Source organism: Eubalaena glacialis, chromosome 4 (assembly GCF_028564815.1).
Source record: "Eubalaena glacialis isolate mEubGla1 chromosome 4, mEubGla1.1.hap2.+ XY, whole genome shotgun sequence".
Taxonomy (NCBI): domain Eukaryota; kingdom Metazoa; phylum Chordata; class Mammalia; order Artiodactyla; family Balaenidae; genus Eubalaena; species Eubalaena glacialis.
This window is the reverse complement of record NC_083719.1, coordinates 78827794-78846425: the sequence shown is the minus strand read 5'-3', so window position 1 is coordinate 78846425 and position 18632 is coordinate 78827794. Positions and strand designations below refer to the sequence as shown.

Here is an 18632-nt window from a genome sequence, read left to right as displayed (position 1 = left end):
TAATGCTTAAATTTATAAAAAAGAGGATTAGACTAAAATTACTTTCCTAACTTCCTAACTGGCAAGTTAAATAACCTTATTCAATTAAAAAAAAAACTCATTTCCATCTGTAACTGACGATTTTAACATCCATATAAGTCAGAAAGCAGCTGGAAGTTTTAACAATAACAGGTGATATTTACTATGTCACTGTGATATTCATAGGTACTGTGCTAAGTACTTTATAGGTATTTTATTTAATGCTAACAAGCCTGAAAAGTAGATAGTATGCCTGTTTTATTAATGGAGAAAATAGAGGCTAATTAAGTAACAAGTGGGAAATGATTGAACCAAGAATCAGTTCCAGTCCTGATTGATGCCAGTCTATGTTCCATAGCCTTTCAAGTAGTTTAAATTTCTAGAAATCATTACCTTTTGTTATTATTGTAATAATAGTAATATACAAATAATTTTTTTTTATTCAAATAATTTTGTTCAAATTAAAAATTTCGAAGGCCTGGGAGGCAAAGAAAATGAAGATAAAAACAACCACTAAACCCAGAAGCCAGCCAATGTGCAGTCTTGCACGAAACATCCGAAGATCAGCTACATTCACGTAGAAGAGCAACAGCATCAAAAAATGTAGAACAGAAAGGCTTCCAGTTTCCCATACTTGGCTTGTATACAAATGGCATTGGAACAAGCAACATGTTGACACCACTCAGTAGCCTCTCCTAAGCTGATCTGGGCACTCTTGCCTCCTGGTGTTACCTGCTCATCAATGGTTCTACTTTGGCAGCACCACCAACTTTGATAACTCTATTATTATGTTATTAATTATGTTTTCCCTTTAGAAAAATGAGTGGGAAACAAGAATGAAGGTTGTTATACATGTAAGCAAAAGTCCTGATTATAATTCACCTCAGCCAACAACAGAAATCACTGGGGTCCCCAAAGTACATTTATGTCAACTGGACTTTGGCTGTATGATTGGATGTCCATCCATGATGAAAAATAATAAAAGTGAAGAATAAACATAAAGCTTTGGAAACGGATCACCAGTTGTCGGGTCTAGAGTGTGGGCTGTAATGTGTGTTTTTGTTCTCTGGTAGTGACACCCCTGTATACTGTGTGAGTCAAATGTTCACTTCGCACACAGGTTTCAGTAAGTGCTGGATGCGTTTGTGTGTGTTGTGAGAGCGTGTGTGGTAAGAATTGAAGAAGTAAAACATAAAAGAAAATACGCCAAATCCAACTCTTCTGTGCCATTAATTCTAAAAAGTCTGAAAAATATAACATGTAGACCAAAAAGTATTGCCTGCATTTCAGGAAACAACGTACTACGTCTACCGTCAAGCCATCGGCCACCACAGCTGCCCCTGCTGGTGCACCCTGAGGGGAATTCAGACTGGAGAAAAACAGGATACTGGCCCTAGGTATTTTAAGATGCATATCAAAGAAATAATTTCAATAAGCCCAGAATCCTCCATCTTTCCATTCATAGAAAGGCACTAAAGTCATTAACTTGAAGATGTCTTTGTGGGTCTGTGTGTGTGATTAGCAGTAATCTTTTGATGTTTGACTACATTTTTTTTTTTCCAGCAAAAACTCCTATATATCCTGGCCCCTCCCTTACCTCTGAGGGAATAGTCCCTCAGAGCTATCTGAGAGGCTGCATTCCCAGGCTCCATTCCTCAGTAATGTCCTTGAATAAAATATAGTTCTAAAATTTTAGGTTGTGTGTTCTTGGTTTTTTTTGTTTTTTCAGTCGACAGTTTTGGCAACCAACAAAGGGATCTAGAGCAGACTTCTCTCCCTCACCTGAACTGTACAAGGAACTGGAGCTTTGGTATCAGCAGAAGCCCCCTTGTTCCTGTCTGCCCCTCCTCGCAAAGTCCAGATGAGTTTGGGTGAGTCTCTCCTAGGTCTCAGATATCCGTTTATTAGCTGATGATCCTAAGTTTTACTTGGTGGTGTTAAACTCCTCTCTGGAGGAGAAGGTTTTCTTTGAAGCTTACTTGCAAGATGTACCTGGGTTATCCTCAGTTGAAAGACACTGGGAAGATTTTATTATGTACATATAGAACTTATGCTTCCAGTACTTAACTGGTACTTAAAGAAAATCTTGCCCTAAAGCTGGCCAAACTGGGGTTCTTTTGACATTACAAAATTAATCTTTTGTGTGTGTGCGCAGCTAGAGAAAATCCGGCTTGATAAAACATGTTTTCAGAATTCTGTCCTTAAAGGAACAAAAGCCCCTCTAGGAGGAACTTACATTTCTCTCCCTGTGTGTTTGAGATGTAAATATTCTACCTGATCTTAGGCATCTCCCCCCCAAACCCCCACTCTATTTTGAAAGCTTGGTCTCTGTCATCCAGAAGGTACACATGCGGTGTACATTTGGCAGCCAGTTGAATAGACTGGGATGTTGAGTAGTCTTTTTGTCTATCTGTGCCAACTCTCAGGGAAATTTGTCATAAGGGGTCCCAGCCCATAAAGGGCCTTTGTCATCTTAACCTCTGTTGTGTCTGCCTATACAGTGATGGCCCGTTACATTCTTAGACTGTTTTGGGGAGTAACCTTTGTAGATATTGTGAAGGCTACATGCTTAGCACTCCCTTGTGGGGACACTTCTTGCATCTTATTGGTTTGAGTTGCTATTAAGATACTACTTGTCAATGCCCAGATGATGGACCATTTAAACTGGAGAAGCTTTTAAATTGGTAAATATTTAGAGAGCTCTCATTTTAAACAGCTGTTTTATTGATACCTATGGGGGGAAAAAAACAAATTAGAAGGTTTTAAATATATATAAAATGGCTAACCTAGAAACTCGCTGGGTTTAAAATAAACAAACAAAAGTCTGGGAAACCTTATTTCTGGTCTAGTCTTCCCCTCAATGGGTCTTAGATGCTAATATAACATTAGATTGTTAATTAGGTTGATTAACAGGGAAGTAAGAAGCTGACGGAAAGTCTACAGACTTCTTGCCAACAAAGTGGACATTTTAAAGGGACTTGTTCCAAAAGGATGAAAAAATCTTCAAGTGGTTATTAAGAAATGGGGTAAATAAAACAGATGTTAATAGGATTAAAACAAAGGTTTGATACAATACTACCTAATGTTGGGGACCAATAGGGGGTCCCTTTGTCCCATTTAACCTTGAAGGGCCCCAAACAAGTCTGCTGTATTTACCCCAGTTTAAAAAATACATATATATTCAAAAGGCTGGGAAAAAAATTACACTGAGATACCTGACCAGTAATTGCTTGTGGCAACTAATCAAGTTAAAAGATTAACAAAAGGCCTGAGTCCCTTGGCTCAACTCACTGGGGACCCCAAAGCCTTTATAGAAAAATAGATAAAATGGCTGGAGGATAAAAAGGAAAGCTTCTGGGACTCCTTATAAGACCAAGGCTTGTTGATAGGGTCCTACTGGAAACTAAAGTTAAAGGTATAAAAGTGGATAGAGTTTGAGTGAAAGTTTATAAAAATTGGTATACTTAAATGGACTTTATATAACATGGTTACATCTTTTTTGCCTAATTATATTGTGGGATAGACATTATGTCTCACTGGGGAATGCTTCCCCTGACTGGTACTTTAAGATGGGGCATATAAATCTGCCCATCAGGCCATATTAATTAAACATACCAAAGGAAACCAATAGGGTTACCTAAGCCCACAAAATATTAAATGAAAACTGGGGGCTAATATTCAGGGGTTTATAAAAACAATAATAGGTTTTTTTTGTTTTTGTTTTTTTTTGCTCTGGGTTTAACTTGTACCCTCAGAAAGAGGGTCTTCTTTGAATGCCTTGTGCAAACTTTTGAAGCCCTAATAAACTGAACCCTAAAGTTCTAGAACATAGAACTTTTGATTTTCAGTGTAGTTGGAAATATTCTTATTGATTTAAAAAAAAAAACTAAAGAAAATGTAGTTGGGCAAATCAATCTTTTAATATCATCTATGTGGCAAACCAGTTCTTAGGAGAATTAAAAGCAACTGTCTTGCAAATCTCTACAAATCAGAAGTTTCAGTCCACAATGACCTGAGACTGAGCCTAATTAGCTCAATCAGGTAGAATCTGAAACCAAAGGGAAAAAAGGGGGAGGGGGAGGAGGTCTTTTTAAACTCAAACCTCTGAAAAAGTCTCCCTCACCAAAATCAAATTCACAGCTTCCTTAAGGATTTATCATAGACAAACACAAATCTTAAGTCTTTTCCACAAAGAGTAAAGCCTTAGTCATCTGAGCAAATAAACTTATTTCAATTGTTATAAACTAGTAAGTTTATATTGTAATACCTGATTCATAACCAAGGTTTTAAAGTAAAGCTCTGAGATCTCTAGCTATGTCTGTTTATGTCTGTGCAAATTATACGTATGTCTCTACCTCCAGATAGTATTACCAAAATTAAATTATAAAAGAGATCTATTTAATTGACTTAAAAGTGCTTGCAAATTAAATATTTCTAAGTATAAAGAAAATTGGCCAGAAAGAATTTCAGGTTCATGTGATCTAGGAAATTTTAATATCTGGTATTAAAGCTAGCTTAAGCTTGTTTGTTTAATCAACAGACATGCCTTATTTTTATTATACCTAGGTTTTCTGAAGGTCAATAAATTCATTATTTCTGTTGCAGAGTTTGTCAGCAAGAATTAACTTGGTATATTATTTTCATAAGTTATAAAATATAAAGGGACATTTTAGGAATAATGTTTTGAGTATGTCTATCTAAAATAGTTTCTCCAGATTTTTGGTAACTTGAAACTTTAGAGTTTTGCTAAGTTAAATGGTGGAATTCACTGAATATCCAGATTCTTTCAAATAAGATAAAATTCTGGAACATTAATTGCTAAACAGGTCTAAGTTTACCTACATTTGTCTTTATAAGAGGAAAACTAACGATGTTTGGTTCTATTAGACACACGTCTTGTACCACATTGATGTAATACTATATGTGAAAGTGTATGTTTCTAGAGGTTATAGAATATGTTCATAAGTTTGCCAATCAAGAAATACTGGTGTGTTCGTAATTGCTTCTTAGTTTTCACTAGAAACTGTTTTTCAGAGTTGAGAATTCTAATTAAAATATGTAAGTAAAGCTACTAGAAATAAGGGAAATATTTTAGTATGCAAGGACAGTAGGATGTGTGTTTTCAGCAAAAGAAGGTATGAGGAATGGAAATGCATTGTGTTAAGGGGAAAGAAAGTGATTTTTGTCCTAAAGCTGATTAATTCTAAATGTGAAAGAAAAAAATAAGGGATAAACAAATATAGGTTCAGAAAGTTGTGGAGGGCTGTGGGAAGGGAGGACTGAGAACAGTTTTGTGCATGATCAGGCTGAGATTGGATTAAATTTAATTAGGTAAATGAAGTTAGTTATTGAAGGTGAGCTGGTGCATATTGGAGTTTTGTTTTCTGTTAAGAGGAAAAAGTTTTCTTGAAATGTTGAGCTACTTTTGATACTAGATATGAGTTTCTTTGTCTTCTAAATGATCTGTATTTACCTTAAAAATCTTTCATCACTTTGGTTGAATAAGTATTGTTTCACAGTGACCTATGATCCTATTTTATAGACTGTTTTAAAACTTTTTGATGTCTCTGACACACTTCCCTAAGTCAAATTCTAACCAAAGTTCTTCTGACCTGTAGCTAGCTTTGGGAGGCTTCAAAGGGCCCCTGAAACATCCCAAAGAGAGATACTAAATAGATTTATTTGGTATATTACATGGGAAACATGGTCAAATAAGTGGTGGTACAATTTTCTTATACTGTATGGGTAGATGTCATTAATATAGATGTTCCAAAATCTAAAAATCTGGTATGTCCTGGTATGTTATCAGTCATAATTCTAGTTATCTTAAAATGCTGGATGTCACAGAAATAGCCGAGTTTCTTGTCAGCTGCATTGTAATCAGATCTTTAACCATGCCATTTTAAGTCTTCGGTCATTTATAGACAATCATTATTTTACTCAGATGCTTTTATAAAATGAAGATCTTCAAGAAGACTCATAAGAAGGACTTTTTGACAAACAAGTTTCTGATGACTTTTAGATCATACCACTAAAATGGGTAAGAAATTACAAAACTCTAATGGAAAACCTGGCTTCATCCAGATCAACAGGAATTAATTATATGAGACTGAATGAACAATAAATGACTTATAATTTTGACTTTTCTGAAATACTGGCTTTTAATCTTTGTTTTCCAGAAAGCCTTTCCTCTTGTGCTAACTATGACCTACAACAAGTTGATAGGGTATACTTTATTTTTTTCTCTCTACTTGATCCCTCCAGAATTTGCCTTCTCCATCTGGCTCCCTTGTAGACTTGATGGCTTATTGTGACCAAATTACATCTAGTTATACTAATCATCATTTTAATCTGTTCTCTTGTTTCTCAAATTATTTATGCCTTGCCTCTACCTGCTGTACTATGATTTTATTAATGATACTAGCTGTATTACTTATATCCTGTCTACTTGATATAAGATAGTTGTCTCTTGCACTATCCAACGTGTAACCAGCCTCTGACAAAACTAATGATGGCTGAACGTCTTGAGGCCGTTGATCATACGTAACTCTACACAGAATAACTGTAATAGTGAACTGTAGGAATGGGGAGAAGCAACAAGGGAAAACATTTCCTGGATCATATTTCCTAGTGCTGTGGGAAAATTCGGCATGAAATGCCTCCCGAACCTTGGTTGAATTTATGACCACAAGGAGTTGCTGTGGACAAAAAAGTTGTCTGCCAGGACTTCCCTGGTGGTCCAGTGGTTAAGACTCCATGCTTCCAATGCAGGGGACGTGGGTTTGATCCCTGGTCGGGGAACTAAGATCCCACATGCTGTGCAGCCAAAAGATTTAAAACAAACAAAGTTGCCTGCCATTTCAGTAATCAATGAATTTGGCCCACTGTCAAGCCCTCAGCCACTGCAGCTGCCCCCAGTGGTGTACTCTGAGGGTAATTCGGAATGGAGAAGAACAGGATACTGGCCCTAGGTAAGATACCATATCAAAGGAATAACTTCAATGAGCCCAGACTCTTGCCTCTTCTCATAAATAGAAAGGCACTAAAATCATTAACTTGATGTCTTTTTTTTTTTTTTTTTTTTTTGGTGATTAGCAGTAATCTTTTGATATTGACCTACATTTTTTCAGCAAAAACTCCTGTATATCCTGGCCCCTCCCTTACCTCTTTGGAACAGCTTGTCAGTGCTGAGAGGTTGCCTTCCCGGACTATAGTCCTCAGTAATGGCTTCAAATAAAACAATTCTCAACTTACACGTTGTGCACTTTTGTCAGTTAACATCCAAAAAGTCCACTGGAATCAGAATGTTTTTTCTACATTTATAATGGGTTTTAGTTCAATTTTTACTGTACAGTATCTGTAAACAAAGTTATCAGAATTGAACTAGCAGCTTTTGATCAAAATCTTTAATTCCTAAGAACCTTTCCCCAATATATTATTAATGGTAATATTTTAAAAGGGTATTGCTTCAAGGTGTTTTTGTATGCCCAGAAATAGTGTCTCTCTTACCTAAAACCCTATGTATTTGCCCTACAATGCCCAACTTTAAGTGCTAACAATTAATACATAAGAATACTGGTTCTAGTTCCCACATCTGAGAGCCTAAGACATTCTCAATTCTCTCCCAAGACCACTCATGCAAATCAAACAAGGAAGCTCTTATTTTAGACCTGACCAGAACTGTTAACTCTGGTAGTGCCCCCCCAAAAAAGCTGTGCACTCATACTCCACTTATGTGTGAATCAAGGCAAGGGGAATTCCCCGCTAGCATCCAATGTCTTTCACCTTCAAAATAAGAGTTCCTTGTTTTCACTGGCATAACAAGTTACATATCTCATACTGATTTAGGTACTGCACTGTTACTGTGTCAAATGGCTACTCAGGTGATCTGCGTACTTACAAGAACCACTTCATTCTAAAAAATTGCCCTGTGTGGAGTACATGTAGCTGAGTGAGTCTCACGCATCCACTGAAAACTTTTAATAGCAATGTCTGGAGACATTTTTGGTTGTCAGAGTGTGAGTAGGGGAGCTGCTATTTGCATTAGAGATCAGGGATGCTGTTAATAATCATACAATGCCCAGGACAGCCCAACATGGCGATAATGAGTTTGAGAACCCTTGAGTTACATGCAGTAAGGATACTGGAGCACTGGTGAGGTAGGAGGCAAGCTATGAAAGACAATGAATATGGTTGCTGTCCTGGTAGGGCTGAGATGATAAACCACTTTATATGTAATTTTTTTATCCAAATAGTCTACACAATATTTATATTTAAATACTTTTATTTTCATTTCACAAAAAAAGCAACAGTGTTTGCAGGTACACATGCCTTTCAGTCAGTGCTGGTCATATGCAAAACAAGTTATCAGAAGTATAAAGAAAAATAAGCCTTTCCCTTCACCAGTGACAAAACACAATTTGCATATATAATATTATATATACATACTATTTTCAAAATCTTTCACAAAAGACAAGATTATGATACAAATTTAGAATTCTACCCACAAGCTCAGATTCAAGGAATTGGAGATCTCTACAAGAAGTGTTTAGATACAAAAATGTGATACCTTTTACAAGTTTTGAAGTAATTACTTTTCAAAGCATTGATAGACTATTCTTCACAGCAATATGGAACATTTGGCTTTAATCAAGATAGCTGTAAGATTGTTTGTCTCGATGTGAGTTTGTTGATTAATGCAAATATTCCAATTATGCTGTAATTCTCATTTTATACACATGAGTGTATTACTGTACTGATGCTTTATACAGTTCAAGTTCTGGAGCATTTCATTCAGCTAAGCCCTGACCTTTACTTCCTTTGAAGTATTTCAGATTAAGAACTGTTGAGAAATACCGCTAAAGAAAGATGACCATGACTAACTCCAAAAAGGTGCCCCCTTTTCTTTATGATCAAAGAAGTTAAATGTGGCATGAATAAACTTTTATTTTTCCTACAGCAGCAGGTATAAGTAACAGCAAAGTATAAGCAAATTTTTCATCACTAGAACCTGAGAGTTTGATATGGTAAATAACATCTCTTTGCAAACTTTCTAGGAGTCCTATCACTCAGTGTTTCTAAAAATAACAATATGGTAAATCTTCAGCATTATATTCATTATAAATTGCAGAACAAACAAATAGTGCTCAGAAGCTTGGAGGGGGGGAGGGAGAGAGGGATGGATGGATTTTACACATGCATTTTCTTTGATACAGACAAATGTGGAGTCATAACATTTACCATGTGGTGGCTGAAGAGTCGATGTGAAATAATGACTCAAGAATGCTGAAAGCTAACAGGTCTGGATGTATGAAATGCATGCAAAACCATAAGATAACATCTAACAGTGCAAGCACTGAAGACAAAAAGGAAGAATGAACAGGAATGGTTCAGCTAGTGAAGAAGTGAGGAGAGACAGATGCAGCCACGCAGAAAAGCTCTGGGTAGGAAAGGGCCAACTCGCCCTACCATGTGTAAGGTGCTGAAGACAGACAGGGTTTGCCACCCAAATTCTTCTTGGATTAATTTTCGGGGCCCATGTTGTCATTTACTAGAATGATGGCAATAACTCAAAAGATTCATTCCAGAAACCAAAATAATTTCTACTGAGTACACAAGAATATGCTACTGATGAAACTGCAACAAACTGAGTCAGAATCCAGGCCTCAGAAAGAAGCTACTCTCAAGGGTCTTCAAGTGAGTTCTAGGCAGCATGTCAACTGGCTTACCACTAAGAGATGAATCAGCAAAAATATTTAAACAAACACACTTGAAGTACTGTCGTCTTTTTGACTTTTTGGAATTTCCAAAGTACACGTCCCTTCTCATCATTTCATTCAGTTTGAATCAACCTAAGAAATGCTGGATCTGATTAGCTTTCACAACTCAACCATGTCCAAGTGTCTTCTCGCATCTTATCTGCTGCATGCCTATTGCCATTAGCTACACCACCACAATGCTACACCTTTAGGTCAGATGGCAGGGATCTGGTGGGACATTTTTAGTTAGATACATTCAGAGCCCTGCAAGGGACTAAAAGTATTAAAGGAAAATAATGGGGGAAGAAAAGAAGCAAATCATATACGTGCGTGTATATATTTACATCTTAAAAGGCATATATCCGAGGGACTAAAACAAAACCACAAAACAATAACTATACTAGCTGCAGCTGAAGGAGCAAATATGTGAGAAAGGAAGAAGTAACTTAATCTATGAAACTCAATTTTCATTAGTCCCTACATAGCCATGTAAAGGACTAAATACAAAATAAAATAATAACAAATGAAAACATATGTATTAACATTCCCCTGCCAAAAATATAAATCTCTATGAAACAAGTAAGCAAACAATGCACAACTCTTCTACTTGCTGTTACCCACACAGGCAACAAGGGGAAGGGGAGAAGGGGAGGCTGTCATACACTTCTCCTCATTTTGCATCTGGTACCTCGACATCTACCCAAAGGACTAGGTATAAAATCAATAACATGGAAACATTTATACACATTTTTTAAAAGTTCATACCCTGTCCTTTCCCACTAACTACTACTCAACCCAATAATTCCTCCCTCTTAAAAAAAAAACAAGAAAAACCAAAAAGAACCCCAAACTGTTAAACTATTGCCCATGTCGGCAGTGAGGGAAGGGAGTAGAGGAGATTTATCATACATCTGGACCTCCATGTTTCATTATGTACCTATAGATCCCAGCAAAGGACTGGGTACTAAGTGAAATAACACATAAAATGTAGCAAACATTTGTATATATTAAAAAAGTGTGTACACACACACTCAGACCTCTCCCATCCCTGCCTCTCCAAAAACAGAAGCCAAACATCTATTCTTCTACCATTGCCCACCAGGCAATGAGGGAAGGGGAGCAGGGAGATATTTCCGTAGAATCAATCTCAACTTTCATTAAGTTCCTAAATAGTTATGCAAAAACCTGGATTCAAAATGAAACACCGAAAGAGGCAGCAACATTTATATACATTTAAAAATTTACATATCTTGCCCAACAAGCTCATTCCCCATTAAAAACAAAGAACAGAAAACCAAATCCTCAAGTATTCATACTACTGCAGGTATACACAGGCTATAGGGGAAGGGGGAAAAGATTTATTACATCTCTGGATCTGGGCCTCTGCATTACATTTGATATTTACAAGTCCAAACAAAACACTAGGTTTGAAGTGAAAGAACAACAAAACGCAGCAAACATTTATATACACTAAAAAAAAAAAAATGCAAACCCAGAAATCCCCCACTACCCTGTCAAAAAAAAAAAGAAACACAAAACTCCAAACCACTATGCTACTAGTCATTGCCTAGACAGGCAACAGGGAAGGGGAGGAGATTTTTTTCATAGAATGAAGCTTAATTTTCATCATGTACCTAAGTATCCATGGAAAGGTTTAGGTACAAAATGAAGTAACAGAAAAAAGGAGCAAAAACCATTTATATACATTTTAAAAAGTACATATCCCTACGCTCCCAGGAGAGGGAGTGATAGAGGTAGAAATAATAATCTAGACTACTCTAAAACTATTGCCCACAGAGGCAACAAGGAAAGGGGAAGAGGGGAGATTTTCATACATCCGGACCTCCACATCTCGTTAGGTACCTGCACGTCCAAGCAAGGGACAGGTACAAAATGGAATAACACAGTATGTAACTAGCACTGTATATATACAATTTTCAAAAGTATTTATCTTGCCCTTAGTCCCTTCCCGCCCCCCAAAACTTCAAAAAGCCCAAACTACTTTAAAATTATTGCCTACACAGATAAAAAGGGAAAGGGAGAAGACTGCTACACATCCAGAACTCTGTGGTTCATTAGCAACCTACGGGTCCAAGTGAAGGACTCGGTACCCAATGAAATACTATAATAAGGAAGTAAAAACATGAATATATATTTAAAAAGTATTTACCCCAATACCCACAAAAGAGCCTCTGAAACTAATCAACTACTAGCCACTGCCCACATGAGCAGCAAGGGAAGGGGACAAGAAGAGACTGTCAAACATGTGGACCTCCACGTCTCATTAGGTACTTTCACATCCTATGAGAAGGACGTAGTACGAAATGAATTAGTTATAATACAAAGTAGTAGATTTATTTATATACATTAAGTACATACCCCACTCTCTCCCACCCCACAAAACAAAAACTACTATTCTAGCTATGGCCCAAGGAGGCAATAAGGAAAAGGGAAAAGAGATTTGTCATACTCTGAACCTCAGTTTTCATTAAGTATATATGCATTCATGCAAAGGAACACATATAAAAATGAAATACTAAAAAGTAGCATAGGGCTTCCCCGGTGGTGCAGTGGTTAAGAATCTGCCTGCCGATGCCAGGGACACGGGTTCGAGCCCTGGTCCGGGAAGATCCCACATGCCGCGGAGCAGCTAAGCCTGTGCGCCACAACTACTGAGCCTGTGCTCTAGAGCCCGCGAGCCACAACTACTGAGCCCACGTGCCACAACTACTGAGCCTGCGTGCTGCAACTACTGAAGCCTGCGCGCCTAGAGCCTGTGCTCAGCAACAAGAGAAGCCACCGCAATGAGAAGCCCGCGCACCGCAACAAAGAGTAGCCCCCGCTCGCCGCAGCTAGAGAAAGCCTGCGTGCAGCAACGAAGACCCAACACAGCCAAAAATAAATAAATAAAATAAATTAAAAAAAAATAAAAAATAAAAAGTAGCATAACATTTACGTACACTTGAAAGAAGAATATACAACCCTCCCCTCTCCCTGCCCTCAAGAACAGATTAGATCAAAACAACAGAAACTACAACTACTCTCTTAGTATGTCCACACAGGCAATAAGAAGAGGGGAAAATGGGACATTTGTCATAGTTTTGGACCTTCACAGTTCATTAGATATCTACTTATCCATGAGAAGGATGAAGGAAATACAAAATCAAACAACACCCACAAAATAGCAGTAAACTCATTTGTACACATTTTAAAAAGAACATACTCTGCTCTTCTCCCACTATTCCATCTCCTTCCAAAAAGGGAAATCAGATAACTACTCTGTAGCTGTTGTCCATACAGGAAAAATAGGACAGGTAGAAGAGATTTTCACAGGACAATATTTTACTTTTCAACAGGACAAACTATATTAAAATGAAAGAATATAAAAATATTTCAAAACACATACATACATTTAAAAAGTATATTCCCCCAAAGAGCCACTCAAAGAAATCAATCAACTATTCTATAAGCTATTGCCCATGCAGGCCATAAGGGAAAGGGAGAAGAGGAGGTTTATCATACTTTTGGACTTCCACTTTTCATTTGGTACTTACTTGCCAATGTGGAGAATGAAGCACAAAATCAAAGAAAGTAAAACCCAGCAAAAAAAAAATATATATATATTGACATAAGCTTTTTAAAGTACAAATGGGGGTGTGAGGGCAGAAGGAGGAAGAAAGCTCTTTAAAAAGAGAGTTAATTCCAATTAAAAAAAAATAACAAAGGCAAAAGGGAGAAGAAGAGCTACACCATACCTACGAAATTCAGGTCTTGTTTTGCAAACTCAGCCCAGGAACTGCTGTTCCTGCTGATGACACATCTCCTGAGATGCATACACCTTCCCTGCAGCCCCATGAAATAAATGGGGACTATGTGAATGTTCAGCAATCTGACTGCAGATTATCACTCCAGGTGCTTTAGATGGAGTAGACTCTTTTAAAATCCAATTCAATAACAGGTTATCTGTAATCCAACAAACTCATCACTTAACTTTCATTTCTTTCTTTCCAATATTCAGAAAGGATTCTGTTCTGTACCCAGTAAGACTGACGTGGCTCAATATCCTCTATATACCCAGAACTCTTCTGACAGCTCTTTGTTCCTACAGTGGCTAAAGTACAGTAAAATGAAAACACGAAAGGCAAAGGACATTAGCGTTAAGTAGAACCAGTGATAGTAAGAAAGTGCATGAACACCAAAACAATGGCAAACAACACAAGTTCACTTAAAGAGATTTATGTAAAACAAGATGGAGGAAGGCACAAACTTATGGTGGCAGCTGACACTACTTCAGTTTAATTATGTCTAATCACTTGGTATTAACAAGTGATTAGATATAAACAAACTGGACTCCTTAGATTTCTACTTTCATAGCCTTTCAGATCTCCAAAGCATACATTTTTTTCTTCTACAATAAGAAGGCACATCATACTAGTAATCTAGTATGATGTGCCTTTTTATTAATTCAAGTAGACCGTCTCTCTGCAATGAATATAACACTTGTCAAACAGTACTTAATTGTGTCATGGATCTAAGTGCTCATGTAAAATAGAATCCTATTCTGCTGTGCTTCAATCTATTTGAGTTCTCAGAAATACAGTGGTGAAATAAAATTCTGGGGGAAAAAAACTTCAAAAGCTCCAATAATACTTATTATACTACATGTTCTACCTATTATTTAACCTTATATTCCTGACTTAGAGTTAGTTTTTGGAAGCCCCATATAGATGGGATAGCATAACATTAAAAAGTATGGAATTCCATGGGAAAATCTTAGGTGAAAAATGGGTAAATATCCTCTTTATATATGTAGATGTTTTCAAGCAAAATATAAAGTACAAGAATTATTACGAAGAAAGCTTTTCTCCTAAGAATCAAAGAAACACAACAATCTAGGTATAAGTCTGCATAGCTCAAAAAATTCAAGTACAGTATTCCTCCTTTAGAAGGAGTAAGATTGCCATACAGTTTTGGATACTTTCCTCTCTCTCTTTCTTCTTCCCTTCTTTCTTTCTTTCCATGGCCATTCCTTATAATCTGTTAGTTTGGCCATTACAAAAGAAAACTTTGATTTTTCAACTAAAGAAAAGTACTGTTTCTGACAGTAGAAAAAATTCAAAGCCCACCATATTAAACCTAAATCAAGTTACTCCTACCCACATTCTCTTTATTCCTTTAAGGTACTGTGGTGAACTTTAAATAAAAATGTTCAATTTCTCAAAGGCCCTATTTTAAAATATGCTTCTAATATGCAATTTTATCATATAAAATGAAAATCCACCCAACGGGTATGATTCAGAGAAAGTGTCTATGATCTATTATGCCAAAAAGCAACTTAAACAAATTGTATTCTTAGTAATAAAGTCATGATAAGAGACACCAGTATTAAAAAAATGCTTGCCATAAGTGTAGAAATACTTATTTATAACATAAGGTGTATCTATGGCAGGGAGTGATAAAGGTGTACAGAGGTTTGGAGAATACTGGAATTCATAAGTAAAATAATTATAATTAACGTTAACTCGGTTTGAAATATTTTCCTGAAAGATGAAAAAGGAAGTGTTAAATATTTGGAAAATTTAATCTTTTGGCCTTGTTATTTAGCTTTACAATACAACAAAAAATTAAAAATTCTGTAGCACCTGGCTATTCTTCAGAAAAAAAATATAATAGTTACAAACTTCTTCCAGAAAATAAAGGATTATTCAAAACAGCCAGTCAAAGTAGATCTGCACACTTGAGGTCAGTTCTCTATGGTTGCATGCTTCGTCAACTTCATTACCATACTTTTTGAAGCTAACTTTGAACCACATTCAAATAACATCTCTCAACAAGAAGCAACAAGTGGCTAATAAACCAACAGCCTGCAAAGATGGTGGCTCCCATGGTAGCTCTTTCCTTATTTCACGGTGTCAGCACTTTCCAGATACTGAGAGAGAGAACAGAATTCCAAAACAGATATTTTTTCTCCATTTGAATATCTTCAGAGTAGAAAATTACCCATTGTTTTTGTAGATGGTTGGCATGTAGGTGAATATAATTTGGTAATAACTACACACTGCCCAAGGACATTTTAGAAAAGACAGATGAAAAATACAGACGGGCCCTGAGCAAACTAGAACTCCTAAGAGTGCAAACAACTCAGCAGCGATCCTGGTTTCACCTTGGCTTTTGCAAAAGCAGCAGAGCCCAAGTTAACAAGCTGTCTGAATGGGTGACCGAATGAGGTGCAGGTATGCATGCTACAGCCAAAACGTCAGAGTTTTAAGGTTCTTTTCCACCCACTGGATGTTCAGCTGAATGACTTCCAAAGCCTCCTGGACACAACGAAGTCGAAAGGTTGCCTCTGACTGATTTTCAAAGAATGCCTGGACCTGTAAGTTGCACACAGAAGTATTTCAAAAGAAGAAAAGGATGGTATTTTCTCAGGTAACTCTGAATATCCTTTTCAAATAAGCTTTAAGTTAGTGATGGCTGTGCTGATGTCTTAAGAGAAGTAGAGACGAGAAAGATTATATTTTAATATTTGAGGTATTTACATCGAGTTCCTGATCAAGTATGGTGAAATCTGAAGTAATTTTAAAAATGAATTCCCCTTACTCCCACAAGGATGAATTTTTCAAATCTAAAGTAGGAAAAAAAAAAAAAAAAAAGGCCAAGTAACAGTAAATAAGGTAGAGTCTAAAGTTAGGCCTGGTGCCCAATTTTACCCTTGGAATGGAATTCTTCAAAAACAATTTAATCACCACTTAAAAAGAAACTTGGCATATGTTGATTTTAATTCAAAAAAGTCATTTGTATTAGGGAGACAAAGGAATATTGTTGAGAATGGAATCAGAATTTTTCCTCATTGCTGTATGAATCATTAGCATTGATGAAGGCAGACAGAGAGAAGGGTCAGGATTTGGCATGAGAAGCCACCATCTGACTTAAACTGAGCAGCCTGAGGGCAAAGGGATACCCAGCCTCCCCAGTAGCATTTTATACAACCAACCTCAGATAAATGTGCCTTTGTTGAAAACAGGTGAGTTGATCCAGCAACAATACTTTGTATGGTATAGGACCCCAGATGGAACCTGAAGCAACACAAACATAAGGGTGAAAAGCAAAAAAATGAGTCAGCTGCTGGTAAGCAAAGTTCCTGAGTGCAAAGGAAATGCTTAATGTAAGCTATACACGCCCAAGGCAGAGAGGAGTCCTGCTCCTGGGAACGGCAGCTCGGTACATCAGGAGTCCTCCCATACACACCTCTGCCAGTGGGAGGAAAGAGTGGGCAGGAGGAGTTCCAGAGAAATTCTTAGCCCATTTTCTCCTCAAAAATCACATCATACACCCAGAAGGTGTCATTATTGATTTAAAAGAAAAAATGAGCTACATGTGCTATTGAGCTGGGTGTGAGTTCCTAACCAATCCCCTGGTAGCGAGGAGGTATTTTCAGCACATGTAACTAAACAGCTATTCTGAAATAGTCCGTGGCCAGGCCAAGCTGAGTGAGCTGGCGTGGAGCAAGGCTGGGCTTGATTAGCACTTCAGTGGATCTTCCATGGAGCACCGTTACGTGACTCGTGCCATGGAATTACGGAATTATGTTTACGGATTTCCGGGTGTTCAGTTAAACTAGAACTGAAGCATTTTTCCTCTCACAGCAACACGTAACTCTTGTGAACCAGTACAACCCTGGGAACTGTTTTCAAATGCAGAGCCTGCGAACACTAAAAATTAGGGATTCTTCGAGAAACTTACTTCTGTACGAGCTTACTCCAGTTCTCTTTGACAAAATCCCACGCCAGTAAGTGTCCAGGAAAATGCCGGCCCACTGTTCTAATGATAAACGACAGCTTTTGTGTTCGGATGGTATCTCCATTGAGGCTAGTTTTCATTAACCTGAAGAGCAAAGCAGATTTAGCTTCCAAAATTATTCATGATGAAGTGATGACTGAATTTAAATTAATACTGGTCTCCGAAGTAAAGCTCTGTGGCAATTCAAGGGATATAAGTTTGGTGTTAGTCTAAGATTCATTAATAGAGTGAAAACTTGTCATTTTTTTTTAAATGAAGGAAAAACTCACCAATGAGATAAGCAGTTTAATGTACTGTCACATAGTAATAAATAGTTCTTGATGTAATAAGGACATTTAGGAAATAAATTCTAGTAGAGTTTATTATAATTCTGAAGACTAGTATTTTTTTCTGTTAAAAAACTATTTGATTTGAATAGGGAGGTATCTTATTACTCTTAAAAAACTGGGCTGTCATACGAAAATGAAGATACATTTCAGAATACACTCAATAAATTTACTGATACTTCATGTGTACTAGATAATGTTCTAAATTATTGAATAACAATGCTTGAAATAGGTCATTACTACCTATCCACATTTTACAGTTTAAGAAGCTGAGGTTATATAATTGCCCCAGTTACACAGCTAATAAATATTAAAGCTGGGCATTTGAACGTAAGCATTTACTATGTGATAATATCTGCTTATAGTTAGAAAACACATACCCCTAAAAGAATGCAGCAGTATTTTTAATAGGGGAAAAAACCCAAATGCTCATCGAGATGTGATGGATTAAATAAACTATGATAGAGCCATGTTATGGAATAATACATAGCTATAAAAAAATGAAGTAGGCTTTATGGTAGATCTCAAAGACTGATCATTCATTAAAGAGAACATCACAAAACACTGGGTATAGTATAAACCTATAAATACTCAGACCAGGACTGACACTGTTAACATAGGAGAGGATGAGAACAGAAGTAAAGGATCAAACAAGAGATACTTTCACGTTTTACACCATTTTCTTAGGTACTGTTTAAATACTTTATCGTGGAAATTTATCAGTGTATTA

At 36.9% G+C, this 18632-nt stretch overlaps 1 protein-coding gene across 1 annotated transcript in view; it reads right to left on the bottom strand.

Annotated features, from left to right (window-relative positions):
- Positions 1-15246: 15246 nt before the first annotated feature.
- The window catches only part of LNPEP (leucyl and cystinyl aminopeptidase), a 98913-nt gene continuing 95527 nt past the window's right edge, over positions 15247-18632 (bottom strand). The window contains exons 16-18 of the mRNA XM_061188009.1: positions 17520-17660; positions 16771-16852; positions 15247-16150 (exon numbers count right to left, since the gene is read on the bottom strand). Of these exons, the coding sequence (XP_061043992.1) occupies positions 16019-16150; positions 16771-16852; positions 17520-17660 (355 nt within the window). The 3' untranslated portion in view covers positions 15247-16018. The remainder of the gene's footprint in view (positions 16151-16770; positions 16853-17519; positions 17661-18632) is intronic.